The following is a 24,503-nucleotide window of genomic DNA, read 5'->3' as shown; positions in this document are numbered from 1 at the left end:
TTTTTATCATTTATTTTAAAAGGTTTTTGGGATCCATTTTTTAAAAATATTTTTTAGAACTTTGACTTAATTAACTTTAGCCATGATTAATCCTTAATGTAAGGGTTATTCGTGTTAGATGAGTTTAGTGTTGGATAATGACAGAAGTCATTATATGTAGTAATTAGTTGGGTTAGTCCTTAATTACCATGATGGTTTTGGTTAAGTAACGGCGTAATAAGGGTGATATTGCAAAGAACATGTATATTTATTAGAGCAAAATATAAATTAGAAATGGAGGCAATATCTTCATCAAAAATTGAAAAATTTAAAGATCCCATGAAGGTGAGAGCTGTGATTCTAAGGGCATTCCTCAATCAAGAGAAAAAGATCCCATCCTAAGATATCAAACTAAATTATAGATGCTATAATTATTTTAAGAATCAGTAACTACTTTGTGTTACTTTGTTAAAACATTGAAAGAACCCAATCCCTTTTAATCTCAGCACCTTTTGGGAGAATAATGTCACTAAAACTAGTTATAGGATCTTCTTAGATTATTAAGTCCTTAATTAAAAGTCCAAGCTCTGACACCAGATGTTAGAATAGGCTGGCACCCAAGAAGGGGGTGAATTGGGTGACACTTAAAAACTTTTGAAAACTTGAAAGAGTAAAGAACTTAATTATGAAGGAAGAAAATGAGATATACAAGATTTATACTGGTTCAGCCTCAAACTTGGCCTACGTCCAGTCTTCAAGATCACACTTGAAATTTTCAACTAAGTTCACAAGTTTCAATTGGTGCTTGCCACCATAGTATAACTATCAAGACTTAACTTGCCTTGAATTACTCAATAAACCTTGCTACAATTCAGCAAGCTGTTACAAACACATGAAAAAAAATACTTTTTTTAGATTTTTGAAGAATGAAATAAGCTTTTGCAGAAAACTCTCTTAAAGAATAAATGGAATTACAATTGAAATCTTATAAACTTGTAAGAGCTTTTTACAATTCTTTTCAAGAATAATGAATGATTGCAAGATGTAAAAGCACAATTTGAAAGCTTTTCAAATGCTCAAATAAAAATTAGTTTGCTCAAAGAAAATTAATTCTCATTTTGGCTCAAAATGAATCACATATATAATTTTAGTAGTTAATAGATTATTGGAACAGTGATTCTATTCATTGGTGCAATTTCTTGTGAGTGACTAGTAGAATCACGCATGAAATTGCACTTGGCTTATTCCAGATATGCATATATGATAAATCACGTGTGAACTCTATGAACTCTCACGTGTGGTTTTGCACTTATGAATAAGCATTCAGTTTTATGTGCCAAAACTTGTGTGAAACCTCTTTGCTCTCACACGTGATTTTGCATATGTGAATGCATTCATTTCTATATGCTAAAACTTGCGACTGAACCTTCAGCTCTCATGTGTGGTTTTGCACATAAGAAACCATCATTAATTCTGAGTGACAAATCACACGTGGAACCTCTTTCCTCTTAGGTGTGAAATAACTAGTAGAATGCCAAAGCCAATTATTGTGAACAAAACTCACGCGAAACCAAAAGGCTATCATGCGTGAAATAGCAGGCAATAATGCACAAACTTCTCTGAGTGCATTTTCATGTGTGGAATAGCATAAGACTCAAGTAAGATTTTGCATGATCAAGAGATTTAAATTTGTGAATCAATGATCATACAAGTGAACAAATTGAACTTGGCTTGAGATGACTTAAGATTCAATAAAGAAAAATATGATTGTGCAATAAGTGATAAATCACGTGTGGCTACCAACAGACTCACACATGAAACAATACTTTGACATAATGTAATGAAGCATAGTTGCTAAAACTTACATGGACAACAATAGCTCTCACGCATGATTTTGCATACAAAAGCAAAGCTTAAGGCATCACATGACACAAGTGATAAATCACGCAAATCACTTCCTAACTCTTGCGTGATTTAATAGTCAGTGTGCCTAACCTGTAGAATCTCGTGAATGACTTGTAGAATCACGTGTGATTTTGCACCCCACATTGCAAGTAGCTACTATAGATTTCAACATGTAAGAAAGACATTGTTTACAAGCTTTAATGCACTTAAATGAGTCTTAATGCATATAAATGAGACACATGATCATTCATTTTAATGATTATGAAAAGTGATTAAGCTCTCAAAGTTTTCACATTGAATTTAAGATAATTTAAAATAACTTATCCTAAGCATCTTCTGTAATGTCCACCTTGACATTACCAGGACACACTTATACACGCCGTTATAATAACTAGAATTAAATAAAATCCCATAAAGAAGTTATCACAATCTAAGGGTTTAAAGATAATTAGTTTAAAATATTGGGATCCTAAAAAAACCATTTTTAAAATATTGTTTGAGTTCAAACCATGGTTAAAAATCAATTTAAAATAAATACGGAAGCATGAAAATCAAACCACATCAAATTAGGCTAAAGCAAGCCACTTTTCAACAATTTCGGTCTGTCCGCCGTAGCATAAGCCGCACCCTCCACGGCGGATGGCACAGAGGGAGAGTCCCTTGAAGGCCCCTTGCGCCACGGCACAACAACCATACACTACGGCGTGCACTTACTGTCATGACAGTAGATTGTTGTCATAATAACCCTCTGAACTTTCGAAGCATATCGTTTTGCCATCCGACTTTCAATTTGGGCGATTCAAGTGTTCACACAAAGCTCTTTAAGCCCTCTAGCTAATAGCATCGGTTTTATACTCAAACAATCATCCGTTTAAAAGATGAAAACTTGAATTTAAAATGGTTCGTTTTCACATCAAAACACACACAAAGGTGTTCAACTCACAATGTCAATTGCCATTAGCCCCAAAGACACTTTGACCACTTCAAATGGACCACACACAACATGATAATTCAATCATAACAAACAATTAAGAATTCACACTCAATATGACCATTAAAACCCCAATTCACAACAACATAAAAGAATGGATAAAATCTAACACACATATCAACTTGGTCATTTTAGTACATCCATCTCTTTAAATATATCACATGTAAGTGTAACTTGGCCGAGCACACACACTTAATCCACAACATCAACCTTAGACCAAGATACACACATACCCTTATCACAAATTCATATCAAAGGATAATTATAACAATGTCATGTTCCTAAGTTGGCATTATATATTGACAATATTCGTTACAATACCCAAAAAGAGGAAAGAGAAGAGCTATACAACTGTGCTCTTCACTTTTCAAACGCTTCTTCCTTCCCCTTATCCTTACCAGACCTAGCCCTCTTCTAAGACTGTCCAAAGATCCAAAAATTATATTAGTCTCCCATAAACCTCATTAATCAATAATTTATTTAAATTGACCAAATTACCCTTAAAAATAATCATAATTACCAATTGAGAAAATTAAGATGTTGCATCTTCATCTTTTCTTGATTCTTCATACTCTTAGGGTTTTGTCCTCATTCATGATTATTTATATATATGCATACATAACAAATACCTCTTCTCTTAGTTTTGTAATTATCAAAACATATGATCCAACATTAAACCTAGGGTTAGAGGTTTGATTTAACTCCCAAAGACCTTAAGTAAGTCAATGGGTTTTGCTCTAAATCTAAAGAAATCGAAATCAAAGCCCTTATTATCCCAAAAGTTAGAAATTTCGCACAAAGGGAAAGGAGAGGGAATAGGGAACTCATCTAATGATGATTTAAGCTCCAAATGCCTCCAAATCTCTCACAATGTCGAGCCCTAACAGTCACAAGCCCCTCCTCCGTCGCTCCTTTCATTTTCTCTCTTTCTCCTTTCTGATTTCCAGTTTGTTTTACGACTGATAAGTGCAAATTTTGTGTATGTACCGCGGCGCATTGCACAAAGAATCCCTAACATTTTGGGTCTCTTCCTCCATGCCACGGCTTATTCAAATACTGACCTAATCTTCTTTTAAGATTATTCAATGATTCATTAAGTACATTAGTCTCCCAAAAATATAATTAATCTAAAATTCACTTAGAAATTACCATTTTACTATCCTTATAAAACACTTAAAATCTCCAGATTAAAGGCTTAGGATGTTATATCACGTGAGGCAAACAAGATTGAGGAAGGGATGTGTGACAAAATCCATGGAGATACCCACCCATATCACGCCTCACGAGTCGCTGTCTCTATTCTAGGGGTAGAGGATGTGAGGTGGTGGTATTAGACAGCCGGCGACAACAATTAAGGTTTAAATGGAAAATCCAAGAATGAGAGGCAAGGAGATGATGGAAGGGGGAGAGAGAGACATGAGATGCAAGTTGAATGTAGAGCGGCTGTCAATGCAAGGGGCAAATGAGTTAATTCATCAAGAGATATAATTTGCAAGAGAGGCTCTTGGCCGCCAGAATAGTGTCAAATTCTATTGGACTTTCTTTGCCAACATCCTGATTTTGGGTTCCTCAATGAGATTCCCCCTAAATAAGTGGAGGGAGTAGCGTGGACGTGGGGTCCGAGACACAACGGCAGTAGGATGAGGAAAGCGGTAGCAGGCAGCGAGTGTCAGTGAAACTAAAGTCTGTTTGCCGAAGACGCGGGAACATGGCCGATAGTTGGGCGGTTTCCACCCTGCGGAAGACCCTCCCTTTCTCCTGCCCCAGCCTACTTTCCACATCTTCTTCCCCTTCACCGTCGACCTCGTCTATGGCTTCGTTTCCTTCACAGTATCACCAATGTCGTTGTTCCTCGGACGCTAAGCCTAGTCACCCGCAACCCGCATTGCTCGTCTTTTCAGGTACCTGATGGCTTCATTCACTCGCTGCCGTCTGATTTACTCTTTTCTTTGCTTCTTCTCGCGTGTTGATTCGGACATTTAAGCGCTTTTCGGGGTTCGATGTGCAGGCGGGACAGCGTTCAATGGCGTCGCGGAAGAGCTTAAGAACTTTACCACTCGTGTCGCTCATGTTCTCCCTGTTTCTGATGATGGTGGAAGTACGGCTGAAATTGTCCGCGTCCTTGGTAACTATTTCACTTCCAGCAAGATCTGTTTTTAGTCAACGTTTGAGAAATTTTGATTTTATCTTCCTCCAAGATCTGTTTTTAATCAATGTTTGAGAAAATTTGTTACTTTTATGCTTATTAGAAATAGGAATTAGAAATTTGATTCGTTGATGGATTAATTTACAGGGGGTCCTGCTGTTGGAGACATACGTTCCAGGTGTCTGAGATTGTCTAATCACAGTACGGCGGAGGCTCTTGCGGTTCGCAGATTACTTGGTCATCGTCTATCACTTGATCCGCATCATGCTAAATCAGAATGGTACCGCTTTATTGATGCTCTGAAAAGCCTTCTTCCTGACGTGAATAATTATTCTTTGGCAAACTCAGAATGGCACTACTTTAATGTTACATCTCTTATATTTCCTTGATCATCATTCTAAATTCCATTGGATCTGTCCTTCAGATCGACTGCAGTTTGGATCGCACATTCACAGGGCCAAGAAATGAGATAAAAAATTGGTTACAAAATAGTGAGTCATATGTGCTAAACTGCTAATTACTTCCTGGAATATAAATCATTACCAATTAGTGTTGGTCCATAAAAAAACTTGGAATATAAATTTTGATCTATTCAGAAATATGTTTCAGAAATCAATCTAATAAGATAAAGCTGAAATGGTTATATTTGTACAATGAAAGGCTTTATCCCTTTGTAACTTCTGCCTTAGGAGGACGTCAGTCTTGGTCTAATTTCCTATAGTCAACGAATGTCTGTCTCTTTTCATCTCTCCCTTCTTCCACTTGTGCTGCAATTATGTAATCTCTTAGTTTATCATATTCCTTTTCAATTATTTGTGTTTATTTGAGTGAGTAGTTGACGAGTGCTATCTATCCTTCGCTTAGTTTATCATATTCCTTTTCAATTATTTGTGTTTATTTGAGTGAGTAGTTGACTAGTGCTATCTATCCTTCGTCTAGCTTTGATGGAACTCTTACTACTAACTTATGCTTTCCATTATGGGATGTGATCCCTCTAGCCAACTGGTCATGTGTCTCAATCTAATGGGAAAAAATTGTTTTGAATATTTTCTTCGCTCCTCGTGTGATTTGCTAAATGTTATTGTTGAGTAATACTGTTGGTCTAGCAGTAAGCTGAGCTCCCATTGTAGGTATTCTATTGTGGAGGGTGATCACTCTCTATGGAGAGGTGTGTCAAGACCCTATAGGGAGACTATTCGAGCCTTTCTTGCTTATTTCCAGAATCAGGTGATCTCCATGTGCAAACTGATGCTTTTTTCTCTCTCTTGGATTTCTGTTCTGTCAATTAACAGCCTTTTTCCATGTTTTTTCTCATTGTTTTTGAAATTAGCTAAATACATCGTATATATAATTGCTGTCTAGATGGTGGATTCTTGATTCAAATTGATAATTTCATCCTCTTTTTCTCCATGAGTTTTTTTTTTTTTTTTTGGCAAGAAAGGGGCTAGTATTTCTCAAGAGTTTAGTTTTCTCTCTCTAACTCGCATATTATGCCAATTTATCACATTTGCAATATGAGGTCTTTATTTAAAATACACTATTTTGTTAAAGGTTATTTATCACTACAAATATTATTTTTATTAATATTGTTATCTTTCTAATATTTTACCCTTTAGTATGTTGTTTTCTTCATCATCATCATCATCATCATGAGTTTGTTATTATAAATATTGCTACTACTTTTCCTATTATTATTTTCTAAGTTGTTCTAAATGCTTTGCTTATATCTTTTACGCTCTTCCAATATTTTGGCGGAAAATGTGGGCTTTCATTGTCTTTGTACAGATCATTCGGCGATCCAATGAATCATTTTGTTTCAGCAATGGCAGGTTGTTTGTCTATCATTTCATCTTGATTTTCTTCACTAGAGTGAGTTTAAAGGTCTAATTGTTTTAGTGCAGAACTGGCCTGACTGTAACATGAATGCTATGTAAGCTCAGTGGTTTGTCTGGTAGAATGTTAGCTTCATTTTATGGCAATGTTGGTGAAAAGAAGGATAGATACAATCTCTTTGACCATCCTTGATCCAAAGTTTGGATATTCAGTAAGATGCCAAAGTGATCAATAAAAGGCCCAGTAATTAATAAAAGCTACACAAAAATAAATTATTATGTATAGGCTACAAGAACAGCCCACCATCTTACCATGTGAAATAACATGCTTTCTAAATTGAAATGAATAACGTGCCAGGGACTTGATAAACTAATATCATTACCATGTCCACCAATTTATCCTCTTTGTTTTAGTGTAGTCTAACTGATTGCTTTAGTTCCAGGCTTTGCGATAGGATTATTATTTTGAGAGACTATGGAATAAATCTTCTTGAAAATTTGGACATAGGAAGGAGTAACCTTCTTTGCAGTAATTATTAGAAAAATTGAAGCACAAAGTTAGATATGGATTCAAGAGCCTTCATTCAACCTCTTGCCTTCGAAGTAGTGGAGATAGTTGTCAGTAATGGGATTTTTGTTTTCTTACTTTCCTTTGCAAATTATAACCTACTACGTGTGCAGCTTGTATTTTATTTTCATGACCAGTTATTATGAGCTAAGCAGGTTCCTCATCCTATAAAGTGGCAATATACATAATCCATAATTACTCTTTGTCTTTGGCCAAAACAGAAAAAAATACTCTTTGTCTAATACCATGCTACAGCAACTTTACTGACATCTTATAAACCTTGCAGTGTTGGGAATTTCTTTTTTGCAGGAGCACGTATATTTTTTCAGTCCCTGGATGCTGCAATATTTTTGTTTTCTCGTGTATCAGAAATTCCCTCTGATAGCCTGGTCTTACCAGTGATTTCAACCAATGATAGGCTCACATTAGGATGTGAATTATGGGTATGGTTGATGGTTCTATATCCGATTAACATTTTACCCATGATATGGTTCCGTAGAGTTATTATTCTGGGTGTATATTTTTCTTTGTAAAAGTAATAAATCTAAAATTTCTTGAAGGTGAGTTCCAGAAACATTTTTAATCTGTTGCATTATCCCTTTCATTCATATTTTAGGATGGAACTATAATACGGGGACAGAATGAAATTTCTCATCCAACCAGTGGATCCATGGAGCCCGTTAAAAAGGTGCCCTAGTATGATATCTATCTATGATAAGATTTTTACACTTCTGTCCGTGGAGTCTGTTTAATAGGCGTGCTAGTATGTTATCTGTGATAATATGCTTACACTTACTGTCTTACAGCATTTTGGCTGAAGTTCTATTGCCAAAAAGGGAACTTCGCTGAAATAAATTATACATACCATGCAGCCACTGAATGACTACCTAGTTTGGCATGAAGATCACCTGTTAGGTTAAAGATTTATCAAAAGGAGATCATTACCTTCTGATTTCTGTGGTCTAGTGTTGACACTTAAGTCCTATCATATGCTAAGGACTCCATGCTGAAGTACTTTTACTTCCTGAAAAGCCAGTGAAGGAGCCTAAAGTGGAAAATGGACTTGTGTTTGAGAATAAATGAAGATAGGAGTTGAAGAAGAATATTAACTAAGCTTTGCCACCAGTCGCATATAGGAATTTATTGGATCCTAAACCAAGATAGCAGTTTGCTGAATAAATCATATAAACATTGAACTGAAGAAAGCATTACAAGTGTTCCCACATAAACCTATACTTATCTCACAAAGACACAGTCAAAGAATAAAATCTGATTCCTATGAGGATTGACATTTTCTTCAACTGATAGATCCATTATTAAAACATGGAACATGAGAAGATCTAGTAACACCTTATTAACACAAACTCATGCAAGTTCAAGTAATAAGATGAGAGCCAATAACTACAAAGTTTGCTAATTTTTGGATTTTAACATTTCTAAAGTGTTAATTCATAAATCCTAGTAACCCTTAGTAATTATAATCATCATTATAAAAAAATTAAGGTATACTGGATATCACAGTGAGTTCCATGTGGAATAATGAATCAGAATATTGAGAGGATTTAATCTCTATGTTTGGCCTTTATTTCATGTCAATAACCATGCTCAATTGTATGGCGTGGAGTGCATGTTGATATTGTATGCATGGCGGTATGTCAGTGTTTGTGGTGTATTTTAGTTCAGACTTCAGATTGATGCAGCCTAGAATGCCTGTTTAGTTTGAATGTTAGAAAATAGATTTTTAGGGTTAGCTAAGTCCTTTGATTTTCCTCTTCTTATATTAAAGTGAGTGATATGAAGTAACTTAGTTTGATAAGCTTGGGTTAATATCCAAGCCAATGAATATTGGTTTTTGATTTGAATACTTACGAAGTTTACTTATGTAGTTATATATATATATATATATATATGTTTTAAAGTTTGATGCGGTTATAGTGAAAAGCAATAAATGATAAGTTTGTTATGCTATTGATTGTTTAGTTTTTCATTTATGGTCTGGGGGCATTCCTTGTCCTCACTCTATTTTTTTATCTTCACCAATATATATTTTTTCTCTATATATGAAATTACCAGGTATTTGTACTGTGCTACTGTTTCTTGGCTTTTGTATCGTGCACTTCTAATGTTTAAGTTTTATGCATTCATGGGCAGGAAAACTCTTCAACTCCAGCACTTCCTTCAAGAATAAAGCGAGTGTTCTACATGTCAAGTGAAGGGAAAAATTTGCTTCATGAGGTTAATGGCTTGTCTTATTATGTCTAAGTATTTGCAATGTCATATGAGAGTTAGTGGTGTATGATTCTTTCATCTTTTTTATGCATTGCGCTATAGAATGAGAAAAGAAATAAAGTTAAAAGGATTAAATAGATTATGCAATTATAGAAGCATTTATCATTAAACTGGTTAAAGTATTGGTTCATGGGTCAATGGTCTGACTGTGGTTGAACCAGGATTGAACCCTGTATGATTAAATTAATATATTGTAGATTTTTTTCCATGTTAGGTGCCATGTGTATTTTATTAATCTACCATGGAAAACTCTATTAATAAAATGACAAAGTTATTAACATGGTAGGGGTTTTGAAAAAAAAAAATTAAGAGATTGAGGAGGTTAATTTTAAACATATAAAGGTGAGGTTGTCATATGCAACCCCCTTAAAGTTCAAGGGATTTTTTTATATTTTAGCCTACTATTAATAAAGTATTTCTTTTCTGTTGGGTAATGGAAGAAGAAAACTTCCATAGAAGAGAAATTATTAATCATTCTCTAACCATGAAAGAAATAGTTGAAATAAAAATATATCAATAAATTAGAGAGCTTCACTCTTATTGACATCAGAAGAAACAACAACAATAACAACAACAACAAACTTTTATTCCACTAGGTGGGATCAGCTACATGGATTGCAAGATGCCATTGTGCTCTATCATTTATCAAGCTTTTAGGAATATTATTAATTAAGAGATCGCGTTCAACAACTTCCAAGAGTGTTCTCTTAGGCCTTCTTCTACCTTTCTTAATCGGACTCAAAGTTATATGTTCCACTCTTCTCACTGGTGCCTCCCTTGGTCTTCTTTGTACATGCCCAAACCATCTCAACCGATTTTCTACCATTTTTTCCTCAATAGGTGCCACCCTCACTTTTTCGCATACATGCTCATTTCGAATTTTATCTTTACGTGTATGTCCGCACATCCATCGTAACATTCTCATCTCTGCTACTTCAACTTTATGCTCTTGCTGTCCCGTTAGAGCCCAGTATTCACTACTATATAACATTGCCGGTCTGATAGCAGTGCGATAAAACTTTCCTTTAAGTTTATTAGGCACCTTATGGTCACAAATAACTCCTTTAGCTTTTCTCCAATTAAACTCCCCAGCTTGAATTCTATGTGAAATATCTCCACTGATTTCGCCATCATTTTGAATAATGGCTCCTAAATATCTAAACTTTTCCACTTGAGGTATAATTTGATCTCCTAATTTCACTTTCAAATTATTGTCGAATATTCCTTTACCAAATTTACAATATAAATATTCCGTCTTACTTCTACTCAGACGAAAACCTTTCGACTCCAATGTCTTCCTCCATAACTCAAGTTTACAATTAACCTCTTCTCTTGTCTCTGCTATAAGAACTATATCATCCGCGAAGAGCATACATTTCGGGATTTTCTCTTGAATATGTTCCGTCAAAACATTTAAAATCAAGTTGAACAAATAAGGACCCAGAGATGATCCCTGATGTAGTCCAATCTTTATAGGAAAATTCTTTGTTTGACCATTAGGTGTTCTTTTACTAGTTTTTACCCCCTCATACATATCTTGTATGGCTTTAATATAAGCAAGCCGTACTCCCTTTTTTTCCAACGCTTTCCAAAGCACTTCTCTTGGTATACGGTCATAAGTTTTTTCCAAATCAATAAAAACCATGTGTAGATCTTTATCTTTACAACGATACTTTTCCATTAATCCCCTTAGTAGATAAATCGCCTCTGTAGTTGATCTATCTAGCATAAAACCAAATTGATTCTCAGAAATACTTGTCTCCAATCTCAACCTGTGCTCAATTACTTTCTCCTATAATTTCATTGTGCGGCTCATGAGTTTAATCCCTCTATAGTTAGTACAATTCTGAATATCTCCTTTATTTTTATAAATAGGAATTAATATACTTCTCCTCCACTCATCAGGCATTTTTTTGGACCGTAGAATCACATTAAATAACTTAGTTAACCATCTCACCTCTTTTTTACCTAAACATTTTCACGCTTCGATAGATATACAATCAGGTCCGTTGGTTCTACCATTTGCCATTTTCTTAAGAACTTCCTTTACCTCCTTATCACGTATTATTCGATAGAATGATAAATTTTGTTCTCCTTCACCAGTTACTAAATCCTCCAAGTTACTAGATGAATCTTCTCCATCATTGAAAAGTTTAGAAAAGTAAGTCTCCCATCTATTTTTAATTTCATCATCTGTAACTAAAATTCTTCCCTCTTCATCCTTAATACACCTTACCTGTTCTAGATCTCTTGATTTTCTTTCCCTACTCTTGGCAATCTTATAAATATTTTGCTCTCCTTCCTTCGTCTCAAGATTCTTATAAAATTCTTCAAAAGCTTTAGAACGAGCTTCACCCACAGCTCTCTTAGCTTCCTTCTTAGCCATACGATACCTCTCCCAATTTTCCTTATTGTTACACAAATGTATGGCTTTAAAACAGTTCTTCTTATACTTGATTTTGTCCTGTACACTATTATTCTACCACCAAGATTCCTTATCTCTCGGACCAGAACCTTTCAATTCTCCCAAAACTACTTTTGCAACCTCCCGTATCTTTTTAGCCATATCCTCCCATATGATGTTAGCACTTCCCTGAGATTCCCAAATTCCTTTATCCAAAAGATTTCGCTTGAAAATATCTTGCTTCTTACCTTTTAATTGCCACCACCTAATCCTTGGTGTTACTACTTGTCGACGTTTTTGGATTTTACTCATAATACACACATCAAGGACTAGGACCCTATGTTGTGTCGTTACAGCATCTCCGGGGATCACCTTACAATTTTTACAAAGTCTTCTATCTGTATTCCTAACCAAAAGAAAATCAATCTGTGACCTTGAGGCTCCACTTTTCTAAGTGATGAGATGCTCATCTCTTTTCTTGAAACAAGTGTTGGCAATCTTAAAATCATACGCCAATGAGAAATCAAGAAGAGTTTGTCCTTCATTGTTTAGCTCTCCAAAACCAAAACCCCCATGCACCCTCGCATACTGACCAGCTTTCCTCCCAACATGCCCATTAAAGTCTCCTCCAATAAAAATTTTTTTACTCTGTGGTATATGTCGAATCAACTCCTCCAGATCCTCCCAAAATAATTCCTTAAGACTAGCTTCTGTCCCGACTTGCGGCGCATAAGCGCTAACAATATTAACAGTCTCACATCCAATTATCATTTTTAGGGAAATAATTCTGTCTCCAATTCTGCTAACTTCTACAACATTCTTCTTCCACTCTTTATCTATAATGATGCCTACTCCATTGCGTGCACTTACTTTTCCTGTATACCAAAGTTTGAAACCTTGAATATCCTTAGCTTCTTCTCCACGCCATTTTGTTTCTTGCAGGCAAAGGATATTGATTTTTCTTTGAATCATAACCCCTACAACCTCTACAGATTTACAATTTAATGTCCCAATATTCCAAGTACCAAATCTAATTTTGCTCTTATGGACTAACTTCTTTAGCCACGTGCGTCCAGAATGACGCGGTAGCCCTTGCTCATTTAACACTACATCCGGGCGCTGATGCAGCGGCTCTAACTTACTTATCACTGTACTCGAGCCATGCAGCGCGTTACTTACGGGCAACGACCTAGCATTAACATTATAACGTCTATTGTCCATGTTCATGATAGATTCAACAAAGTTTTACATTGGCTGTTGATGGCCTAACACAACCCTCCTCCTTTACCCGGGCTTGGGACCGGCTATAAACATAGGCGGAGTTAGTTGTTGCAGAATTATAAGCAGAATTCAAGGATGTCTGATGATTAGTTGTTGCAAACTGATGCCTTAAAATTCTGGTGTTAACCTTCTATATTTTCAATTTATGGTCTAATTTTATGGAAATCTAGAATCTCTGGTTTCAGTGCAATATGAGTGCAATCCATATTAGCTTGCAACTTAGCGTAACTTGGCATGTATTCAATGTTTTCTTACAATACAAATATCAATATACTGATTTGCTATGGAATTCCTCGGTAATGAGAGTTTTTCATAGTTTTGGTGTGGTTCAATTTTGACCAAAACCAAATTGAATTGAGCAAGTCAATCTAGTAGAATACAACAGCAACAAGCCTTGTCCTATTAGGTAAAGTCGATTTTTTTGGTCGAATATTAAACCTATTTTGTTTAGGGTTATAGTCCATATAATTTGGTTAAGTGTTTCGATTTTTTTTTTGGCCAAATATTTATTTTCCAAATACTTAGATGATTGCTGTCATAAATACTCCTTCCATCCCAAATTATGAGACAACTTTGGAGATATTTTGTTGTCCCAAAATGTAAGATAATTTGATAAAAATAAGATTTCATCAATAAAGCTTTTCCAATATGATCCTTCAAGTGGAGAGAGAATTGAAATGATTGTAGTGAGTGCGTAGATTTAAATTTATATTAAATAAAGGATATTTTTGGAAGCTTATTTTTTTATTTTGAAAAAGTAAGTTTAAAGTGTCATTATTGAGCTTTATTGGTATGCATAATTTTGTATCAAATTGTTTTATAATTTGGGATAAAAGGAGTACATGATTATTGACTTAATATTATACCCATAGAATTTCTGAATTTGTATCTAACTGTTCAGAATGCGCACTCATGTGGGAATAGAAAAATGATGTTACATTGTAGGGGATAACAATTATTACTTCATATACTTGTGTTTTATTTCATCCATATTTTATTCTGGTTATTATCAGTGATCAGCTTTATTGGTCGGTGACATTTTCTGAACAATATCAATTTTTGCCATTTTTTAAGTTTGGAATTTAATCAAGCGAAACCATACCAAATCAACCAGATCAAATTGGTTTGATCATGTAAAAAACTGATTTGGACCTACTTTTTCAGTTTTAGTCATTTTGGTTCAGTTTTGAACATAAACTACTGGTTCATAACCGTTACTTCCTTCATCTTCTTTTCAAATAGGTCTTTCCTGCTGCTAATCCTGCTGTACTAGAGCAGTTGAATAATGTGGATTGCATTGTTTATGCCATGGGTTCTCTTTTTACTTCTATCTGCCCTTCACTGGTAAGTTCCTTTCTTTCTTTCTCTCTTTTTATAACAAGTAAGATTCTTAGTTGTTCCATAGTTATATGACATTTCTTCTTGACGATGTGATGTAGCTACTTTTTTTTTTTTTGGGCCAACGATGTAGCTAAATAAACGGGAAAATACCAAAGAAACCCTAAAGTTAGAGGGGGCCCAATATGATGAGAAAGGCCCACTCCCAACAATTGCAAAATTAATTGATATTCTGTGATTATTAAATCTTGATATCAGTTGTGTCAAAGAATGCTTATCTACTGAATAGATAAATATTTTATTTGCTACGGGAACTTTAGCATTTATGAGCATCAAGTAACAATAACTGTATATAGAGGAATTTTAGTGGGATGGTTTCAGCTCTTCAAGGGTAGGGTTTCAGTTGATAATGGACTTCAATCACAAGGGAGAGAAGTGATTGTGAACCGAACCATCTGGATTTCTCCCCTCTATTGGGGATGGTGATTGCAAACTTAGTACAGACCGTAGATTGATGCTTTTCACACCATGGGATGGTGTTGCAATGTAATAATGATCGAACCAATGTTTTCTCCCCAAAAATTTCTCCATATTTTTAAAAGGGTTAAAGATCAATTTTACCCTTAAATTATTTTTCAAAGAGCATCCAGTATCTTATTATGAACTGTTACAAAATAATTCATCAACCAATTAAACCATAGCACCCAAAGCCTATCGTTTATTCTAGACTAACGTCCATTTATTATAAACTGTGGTGCCTATATTCATTTTTCCATATCTCATCTTCTCTCTGACCCACTTGCCATTATCTCATCTCCTGCTTCTGGGTTGAGACCTTGAGAGCTAGCATCAATCACTTGCTCCATGCCAGAATATGCTCTATATTGGCCTTTGATCACATCAAACCCACATCAATCCAATGGGAAAATCCTCTCGCCTGAATTGATGAATACAGTGTGCAAGCAAACACAAAATGCCCCCGAAGCAATTGCATAAATAGCCAAATCCAAAAAGGTCGTGAGTTTTTCATCAGTCCAATAATTTCTACTTGAATCCAAGTAATTAAATAGACATTGGATAAGATTGAACCCAGAAACACCCAAAGAACACAATAAAATTTTCTTGTGCAGAGTTTTATTGAACTTCTCTCCTGAACTATCTCCATGTCTTTTAGTGATTTTCTTGCACACCCACGAGACGAACAACCTCAAAAGCAACAATAGGTGGAGAAAACCCATTAAGCCATGCAAGAAAATGGGTTTCAGGAAGATCTCAGAGACAGAATACATGTTTACGGAATACGGAAAGAGTGACAGCATGCCACAGATTTCAAGCAAGCCTTTGAGCACTAATTCATCCACACCGGCGGCTGTGCTGTGATTGACGAGCTGCAGAAGAACGTCCATTGTCATTTTCATTGAGAAAAGTTTGTGGGCATTCGGATTCAGGTGTCTTCTTCTCAATGGAAATAGCAGCTCTTACCACTAGCCCTACTCTACTCGACGTAAGGAACAGAGTTGGAGAGGAATAAGGAGAAAGATTTTTTTTTTTAAGGCATTATGTGGCATTCCAGCTTTTTTTTTTTTCCACCATATGTCATGCCACATGAACAGAGCTTCAGCCAACAAAGTTCTTTCACTTGGTCAACTAACATCCGTTGGTGCAAAATGAACAGTAGGTGTTGCATGCTATGATTTAATTAGTTGATGAATTATTTTGCATCAACTCATAGCATAGGATATCAGGTGTTCCTTGAAAAATAGTTTTAAGGGTTTTTTAAAATTTGACTTTCTGGGCAAGGGCAGAACCACATTAGTAGTGAGGGTGGCCAGGGTTCCACCCCCTTTGTGTGTGTGTGTGTGTGTGTTTGTGTGTGATATAGTTAAAAAGCTAAACCTGCCCCTTAGAATATATATATATATATAATGTACCTTTTACATATAATATACCCATTATATGTTATATATGTTATATATTATAAAATAAATTTTTCAGTTGGTTAAAATATTTTTATTGATTAATACTCCTTCCATCTCAATTTATAAGATATTTTTAGACAAAGTTATATATACCAATAAAACTCATCAAATATATTTCACAACTTTATTTTTCAAAACAAGTATATAAACTTCTAAAAAATGCTCTTCATTTAATATTCTACTTGTAAAAGAATATTAAAGAAAGAAAATGTAGTGGGAATGATAATATTGGAAAAGCATAATACCATTAGATGTTATTATTGCTGGTCCTATCATACCATTATATGTGTACTGACTGTCATATTTTTCCAGGTGTTGCTGGGGATTGGAGAGATCATATCTTCAAGATCCTGTCTAAAGGTATTTTCTTATCATGTTATGACCAAATGCTTAGCTCATTGGCAAGAGATGATGAGATTGGTAGATCGTCCGGCCCATTTTTTTTTTTTTAAGGGATGGGCTTTGAGAATTGGTTGAAAATGACAGATAGGGCTTTTGGGCCCGAGTTCTTATGGGGCATGCCCAATAGGACTTGCCTTGAAGAACTTGGGCTAGCCCTTATTTATTTATTTTTTAATGTTAAAAAAATTATTTTTAAAAGAAATCTTAAATTTCATGGTTTAAGTTTGTAGTGTAATGTTATGATGTAAAATTGATGTTTTTTGAAACATAAAGTTTATGTATTTAATGTGATTATATTTTCTCCCCCTTATTTACATGTAACAAATTTAAATTTGAATTATCAAATTTTATAATTTTTTATTGTGTTGTATTTTTTATTTATCCTCTGAAGAATTACACTTTAAACTTTAGATGTTATAATTTATATTTTGTTTTGCTTACTAATTTTGTATTCAATAAAAATTTTAAAAAATAAATAAATATAAGCTTATGGGTCGGGCCCTAAATCCTTACAAGAAGGTCCAAGCTTTATGAATGATACTTCTAATGTATAATAGGGCTTATGGGTCGGCTCCACCCATTTCCTAACTAAGTTTGGGGTCTCAATAAGATGCATTTTTTAAAAAAATTTTATTGCAAGACAATCAATGGGATTGTACCTTGTTCGCATCGCTGTGCTGCTTGATCGAGGCCAAAATGGGCATAGCCTTATTTCCTTTGATATGGTGGCAAGTCCCAAGTCCGATATGATGAGACCCAAAGAATTAAAAAGTTCAAGTGTAGCACGTCTCTTATCTAGATAGATGAAACTATTTTATTTAATGGATATATATATAGATATTCTTGTTTACTTGCATGGCACTAACCAAGCTCTTTCCTACGAAATTGGACTGCATTATACCTTGTTTTGGCTACTTGATGGTGGATTGGATTTGTGTCTCGTTCATTGAAACTTATGCGACTTATGTGCTAGATTGTTAATAATAATTTGAGGAAAAAAGTTGACAGGTACTTATGTTAAATGGCACACATGACCGGGAGACAAGTGGTTTTTCAGCTTCATGCTTTGTTGCTGCCATTACAGATGCTCTCAATCGAACATATGGAGATCCCTGTAATCGCTTGCAGAACCTGGTTAGTGTTGAAATCCGTTCATCAACAAATTACCTGGGGCCAAGTGCAATTAAAGCATATGATTTATAATTGGCTTCATTAAGAGAGCCATTATTCACTTATTTGTACTATTTTTTGTAGCTAAAGAAATCCCATAAAACCAGAATCCATACATTTAGTCAATTTGATTGCTTTTTGCTACACTAGGGACACGTCATCTATGTGCCTTTTCCCCCCTGTCGTGAGCATTTCTTATACTGCAAAGTCCTGTCCTCCTGTTCTTGACACAAATTTTTCTTCTATTAAAAAATTTGTGCAGCCTAGACAGTATATCAATACTTTGTTGGTCCCAAGAGATGGTGAAATTCCAGTTGATGAAGAATGTTTGGCTTCCCAAGGAATACGTGAAGTGGTATGTTGGTTTATAAGTCAAAGTAATAGTGACCGAGAGCAGGAGTATCATCTTTGCCGTGATCAAAATATAGACCTAGGGTTTTTAATTTTCGAGTGGACAAATTCAGAGACAGAGCTTGCGTACTTTTGGGCTGCATATGACATGTTGAACTGTCGAAATGACTTGTGATATGTTTGATTTCCTGTTGAAAACTACCAAAACATGGTTTTGGTGATTCCCAACTGGAAACCAGACATGCACTTAGTGTGGGAATTATGATATAGGACCATATAACCACCAAGTATGGTTATCCAGTTCAAATGATAAACTGAATAACCACAATGGTGATTGGTCCATATGAGTTAAAACCTTGACTACTGAGTCCTTGTTTACAATTTTTTCCGTGTCAAGTTGGCTTTCACAAAAGCTTGATTTTAAGATGTTCAATCGGGTTTTTGTCATTGCAGCAAGTGATTCAATGACATTTCTATGTATACTTTATGAAGTTTGGGTCATATCTATGTATACTTTATGAGCATCTGACGTTTGTTATTTCTGCAGATAGCTGTTGACTCGATACGTGATCCTAAAGTTGGAGTGATATATGACCCCAAATCATTGATACAAGCTCTTGCTGATCTAATAAACAGATACATGAAGTCACAGGTTACTTTGAGGCAAGCCAAATCTTTTGCCATGTGACTGTCGAGTCGAGTCCTGTGGCTCACTATTCCCAAGGTATAAGCAATCGGAAAATGTCCGGTGAACAGCAAATTTTCCATGGCGCAGCTTCCATCTTCTTTCTGATGTTAAATGACTGGTCTTGATTTCAGGTAATTCATCCTGCCACAACTATTGATTCAAGTGATTCTCAGTTTAAATATATGTTGATTATGTAGAATCTTACATTGGAACTAATTCCAGGTGATTCTCTCTGTATTCAGTTCAGACGCCGCTGATATATCCTGTTAATTTGATCATCAATTGTTGAGAAAGTATCTGTTTTACTTTGTGTACATATCGTGTACATAATCTTGAACCTTCGGTATATTTTAGCGTTCATTTTCTTTTTCCCGGTTTATCTTCCCCGTGGAGTATTTAATGAATCGAGTTTTGGTTCATTGATTGATGTCGTGTTTGGGATGGTGTTCTGTGCCCGTCATCCCTAAAACGTGCGTTTCTTTAAGCAATACTTAGACATGAATTTATTTATTTTTTTATTTCCCACCTAGTATCTTGAAAAGTGTGGGTATCTTGGGTTCTTTGTCTGCCCACTCTATTTCAGATTAATTCAGATCTCCATGTAGGTGGGGTCCTTTTTCAAAGGGTTTTGCAGGTACTATTAGCAAGACATACTTTGTATGTTCAACTGCATGGTTGCATATTTCAAGACTCGAACACTGAGATCCTAGATTAAGCTATCTAAGTCGCTAGCTATTTAAACAAGCGTTTGGACATGAATTGTTAATCATACAAATTTTCTTTTTCTTTTGGACCAACTTTATATAGAAGGAAAATGGACTTCCCTAGTATTGATTGTTATTTTTTTATTTTTTATTTTTTGAAATTAAAGGAATTAATTTAACAAGAAACTTATACAAGCATTCAGTAATTTAAGAGTAAGTTTATTTAATTATATATACATATATAATGACCATGACTAAATTCGATGTGATTTTTAACATTAATTTTACACAGGTAATAATTATAATTAAATTAACTTGCATAATTTTACACAAAAATTGCGGTACTACATCTACGGGACGACCGAAAACCGTATAAAATTATAAATACAGGTGACTTGTTGATTCATACAAGCTTTTTGCATGATGACGAATGAAATTTTCAATGAATCCTATGTAGCATATTTACAAAATACACAAATTTGAGGCAATTAATAAAAAAGTTGTCTGAAACATATTAAATAAAAACTGAAAAATAATCTTTTTATGCCACATTAAGTTTTTATAATATATTTTTGAAAAAAATAAAAATTCTAAAATGCTATTTTTAAAAAAATTAAATTAGATTTCATTTTGAAAGAATGACAATAAAATTTCACTGAATTATATAAATGATAATCAAGTCACTTGGAATGTTATAATTTCTTTGAAGCCCTTAGGTATTTTTTTGACATTAATAATGTTATGTTAAATGCTTAAATTGCCATTTGTTTAAAATAAAAAAGCTCATGTGAGAAGCATTTTTTTGTTTAATTTTTACAATTGATAGAATAAAAGTTGTAATTATGTAATTCAAAGTTGTAATCAGTTATTTATTAAAACTTAGACTTCAATGATAAAAGAAATTTTACACAAAAAGTTATAATTTATTGTTTAATTCATGCAATTTAAAGAATAAAAGTTGTGATTGCTTAATGTAACATCTCGAGTTTTAATTCCTTAATTAATTAAACCTAATTAGGGTAATTAAGTAAATTGAAGTGGAGTGTGGCCAGAGAAGTCTAATAATCTTGTTTGATGCTTTTTCAGCCTTAGTTGTGGGTCCAGTATCAATGCGGACCATTCTAGGTATCGAAAGGAGAAGAAAAGGAAGAGTTGAAGTTGCTGTGCCACACGCCGTTGCGAGTAGATCGTTTGCCGCAACGCACAGCCATCTCTGAGCGAGGGAAGACCTCTCTGTGCCATGCGCTACGGCGTGTTGTGCATCCGTCGTGACGCATAGTAATTTTCTGTACTTTATCAGACGCGAAATAAGATAGAAAAAAGAAAGAAAAGAAAAGAGAGAAAGGAGAGGCGTGCTAATGCTCTACTACGATTTGCTTGGGGATTACTTTGAGAGTATTTTGAAGGCTACAAACACCCAAGATAAGTATCATACTCATTAATCTCCCATTTTCTTCCACATTTATGAGTTTATGGTTAGAGTTTAATAGTGAAGGTGGGATTTCGGTCCATATAGGTTATGGGTCTAAATTTGTTGACTCAAATAGAGTTAATGGGGGTAGATTAGAGTATTTAAACTTAGGTGTGATGAGTTTTGGTGGCATGAGTTGTTGGGCACCATAAATGTTCGAAAATCCCATTTATTATGGGTGATTGGAAGTTTGTGATGCCATTAATGGAAATTTAATGGCTCATTAATGCCATTGGGAGCTAAAGGTAATTATTAAATCTAATGGTTAGGCTCCACCTCTTGTAAGGTAAAGGTTGGGCAATTTAGAAGTAGAAATTGAGGGTTCAATTGTTTGAGTTTGTTGTGTTGATGGAATTCAATTTGGTTGATTGTAGTTTTGGCTCTTGGTCACCTATTGGAGTGGAAATCCAAACTTGAAAGCTAATTGATTGAGGGGTAAACGTTTGACTTCTCAAAAGTTTCAAGTAATCGGGAGAAAACTCTACTTTGAGTAGTTGTATGTTAATTAATTTTTTGAATGCTAATGGTGAATATTACATGCATGAGATTGATTTTTATGTAACATTATACATTAGTTTTCATTGAGTGTATGAACATTTGATTGAGCATAATGCTATTTTGGCTTGAAATGCAAAATGTAAAGTCAAAAGGATTTTATTATGAAAATGCTTATGTTTTGAAAATAAATGCAATGATCAGTAGAGATATTTGTGGGTTAGTCATGAAATAAATTTGAGAAAAGGATGGGGATACACATTTGGGTAAGGCAAGGTTGTGAACCCAATGTGGTTGTGGTATAGTAAGTAAATGAAAGCAAAAAAGTAAACTCAAGTGAGTGATGATTATGGCATGATTAGTGGTGGGAGTTTGCCTAGAGATTTGGGAGTAAAGAAAATTCATATGGTAATTAAGCTGCCCTCCGGTGTATGGGGGCTATAGCCTTGTCCCACTATTTGTCGAGAGATTGTCTTATAATTTGTCAAGGGACTAGAACCTAGCTATCTCCACCGATTCAATGAGGAGAATAGCCTAGGGTATGAGACACCCCATGGATTCGAGAATAGGGAAAGTCGTGGTTGGAAAGTGAGTCTTGTGATATTTGGTCGGGTCACACTTCACAATTGGTGTGCTTGGGTAGTCTAATTACACGAACGGAGCTCTAATCCATGTTATAGCCTAACGTTTTAGTTTGAAGAAATAATGAAGATATAAGACTGGTTAATCATTACCTAAGTAAATATATGACGTATCACATGTGCTAAGTGGTGGCAAGTTGCAAGAGTATGGGTCATGTCACAAATTTGAAAATATGGCGACAATGCACCTAGTTATATGAGTAAAGAAGTTAGAAAGCGATAATAATAATAATATGTGATATATGGGGACATATTTTTATAAATTTGATCTCCTTGTGCATGTATTTGTTTATAATTGATATATAACTGCCTAGGGTAGGTTTAACCTTGATTACTGAGTGGCTAGATTCACCCCTCTCATTTAATCCTTTTCAGGCTCTAGCTCTAGTGTTGAGAGGGAGAAGACTAAAGAGGCGGGGAATTAGTACATTCCTTCTTGTATGCCTCTAGTTTTGATGTAGTTGTGTAATAGCATATAAATTGTCAATCCTATGATGCATATTATCTTACTTGCACTATGTTGGTTGTTGAAAATGTTAAAATTGTATTTTGGACCCTCAGCCTTTAGGTATTTTTGTCATATATATATATACAGGGTCAAAATATTAGTGCAAGTGTTGAAATGAGATTTGAGCATGTTTTGAATGATTTAAGTTAAATGCAATGTTAATTTATCTCCCCCTTATTTTTGTTAAATTGGGGTTGAGGATTGAATTTTTGTTATAATGATATTTCGATGTTGTGAATTGTGATATATTATAATGGTAGTCCTATGTCCATTGGACATGGTCTAGGTATTAGGAAAGGCTTTTAGCACTTGTTGAGAGTTTTGGACATCCACTTTGTGTAAAAGTGTTAAGAAGTGGTTAAAATGTGTTTGGGTGTCCAACTTCCTAGTGTGACTTGTTTTGGAAGAAAAACCCATGCCATTAGTTAGTACAGGAAAAGAGCTTTCTATAGACACCTAGATCACTTCGTTCGGATGTCGGACAGAGAATCGAGGTGAGTTAAAAGTTTCTTGATTTTGCTGTCAAATTGACAACAGAACTAGTGAATTTTCATGCATCAAGCCGCGGTGCATTGTTCTGTATTTTAGGACATAATTTATTTTCAATTATTTTTGACTTTTTCACTCCTTTGAGGTATCACATTCTTTTCAAACTTATTTTTACTTTGATATGGAAGATTTTTATTGATATTATCTTGTTTTTATTTGGAAAACTTGTGATCTCTTATTTTTGAATTAAAAATTTGGTAATCACTCTTTGGAGATAATCCCTCGATTACTATGAGTTTGATTTATTAAATGTGTTTAGTGGAGTGAAACGTTGCACTTAAACAAAAATTGTAATCGATTATTTTTATAAATTAGATTTTAATGATAAAAGAAATTTCATTTGAAAAGTTGTGATTTTTTATTCAATTTTTGTGATTCATATAATCAAAGTTGTAATTGTTTAAAAAAATTGTGATTGAAATTAATTATTTTCAAAACTTGCTTATCAATCATAAAAGAAATTTTACATTGAAAGTTGTAATTTTTTATTTAATTTTTATAATTCACATAACAAAAGTTGTGATTATTTTAACAAAAATTGTGATGGAAGAAATAAAGCTAGACTCGTTATATTTATTTTAAATAAGAGATAGTTTGATCATTTAATCTAAAATCATAAATGTTAGAAAAGTATTTAAAAACTTTAAAAAACTTATAATATTTTGAGAGATTTAATTATTATTTATATATTAAAAATTTTATTATCATTTCTCCTTTCATTTCTGTAAAATAATTTTTTCAAAAAGAAAAAGGGAAGGAAAAAAAAAAAATTGCAGTTTCAATTGATATCATACGACGGTTTGGATAAGATA

General features: G+C 34.3%; 1 protein-coding gene across 3 annotated transcripts; it reads left to right on the top strand.

Moving 5' to 3' along the window:
- The first annotated feature begins 4,225 nt into the window (after positions 1–4,225).
- LOC129307239 (uncharacterized protein YNL011C) lies at positions 4,226–19,946 on the top strand. Of its 3 annotated transcripts, none has more exons than XM_054948138.1 (14): positions 4,226–4,776; positions 4,884–5,000; positions 5,169–5,301; positions 6,152–6,248; positions 6,807–6,850; positions 7,708–7,864; positions 8,038–8,109; positions 9,573–9,656; positions 14,638–14,739; positions 17,025–17,072; positions 18,123–18,248; positions 18,547–18,639; positions 19,183–19,359; positions 19,455–19,946. In XM_054948138.1, exons 1-13 carry the CDS (start codon positions 4,584–4,586, stop codon positions 19,321–19,323), a joined length of 1,407 nt encoding a protein of 468 aa, XP_054804113.1. In that variant the 5' UTR covers positions 4,226–4,583; the 3' UTR covers positions 19,324–19,359; positions 19,455–19,946. The 3 variants fall into 3 exon arrangements, 2 of the variants coding, with proteins under 2 accessions (XP_054804113.1, XP_054804112.1); XR_008592325.1 differs by having other exon boundaries at positions 4,228–4,776; positions 19,183–19,454; positions 19,546–19,946; XM_054948137.1 differs by having other exon boundaries at positions 4,227–4,776; positions 19,183–19,637.
- The last annotated feature ends 4,557 nt before the right edge of the window (positions 19,947–24,503 follow it).

This window comes from Prosopis cineraria, unplaced genomic scaffold (genome assembly GCF_029017545.1).
Source record: "Prosopis cineraria cultivar Desert tree isolate PC_DT_omini unplaced genomic scaffold, ASM2901754v1 PC3, whole genome shotgun sequence".
Classification (NCBI taxonomy): Eukaryota; Viridiplantae; Streptophyta; class Magnoliopsida; order Fabales; family Fabaceae; genus Prosopis; species Prosopis cineraria.
The sequence above is the reverse complement of the archived record's forward strand: the minus strand, read 5'-3'. Positions and strand labels throughout refer to the sequence as shown.

Excerpts from the sequence above, each read along its gene's own strand:
- LOC129307239 (XM_054948138.1), top strand. The coding sequence starts at position 4,584 with ATGGCCGATAGTTGGGCGGTTTCCACCCTGCGGAAGACCCTCCCTTTC. Across the intron at positions 4,777-4,883 it reads CGCATTGCTCGTCTTTTCAG|GCGGGACAGCGTTCAATGGC; the intron begins GTACCTGATGGC and ends TTCGATGTGCAG. Across the intron at positions 18,249-18,546 it reads GTAATCGCTTGCAGAACCTG|CCTAGACAGTATATCAATAC; the intron begins GTTAGTGTTGAA and ends AAATTTGTGCAG.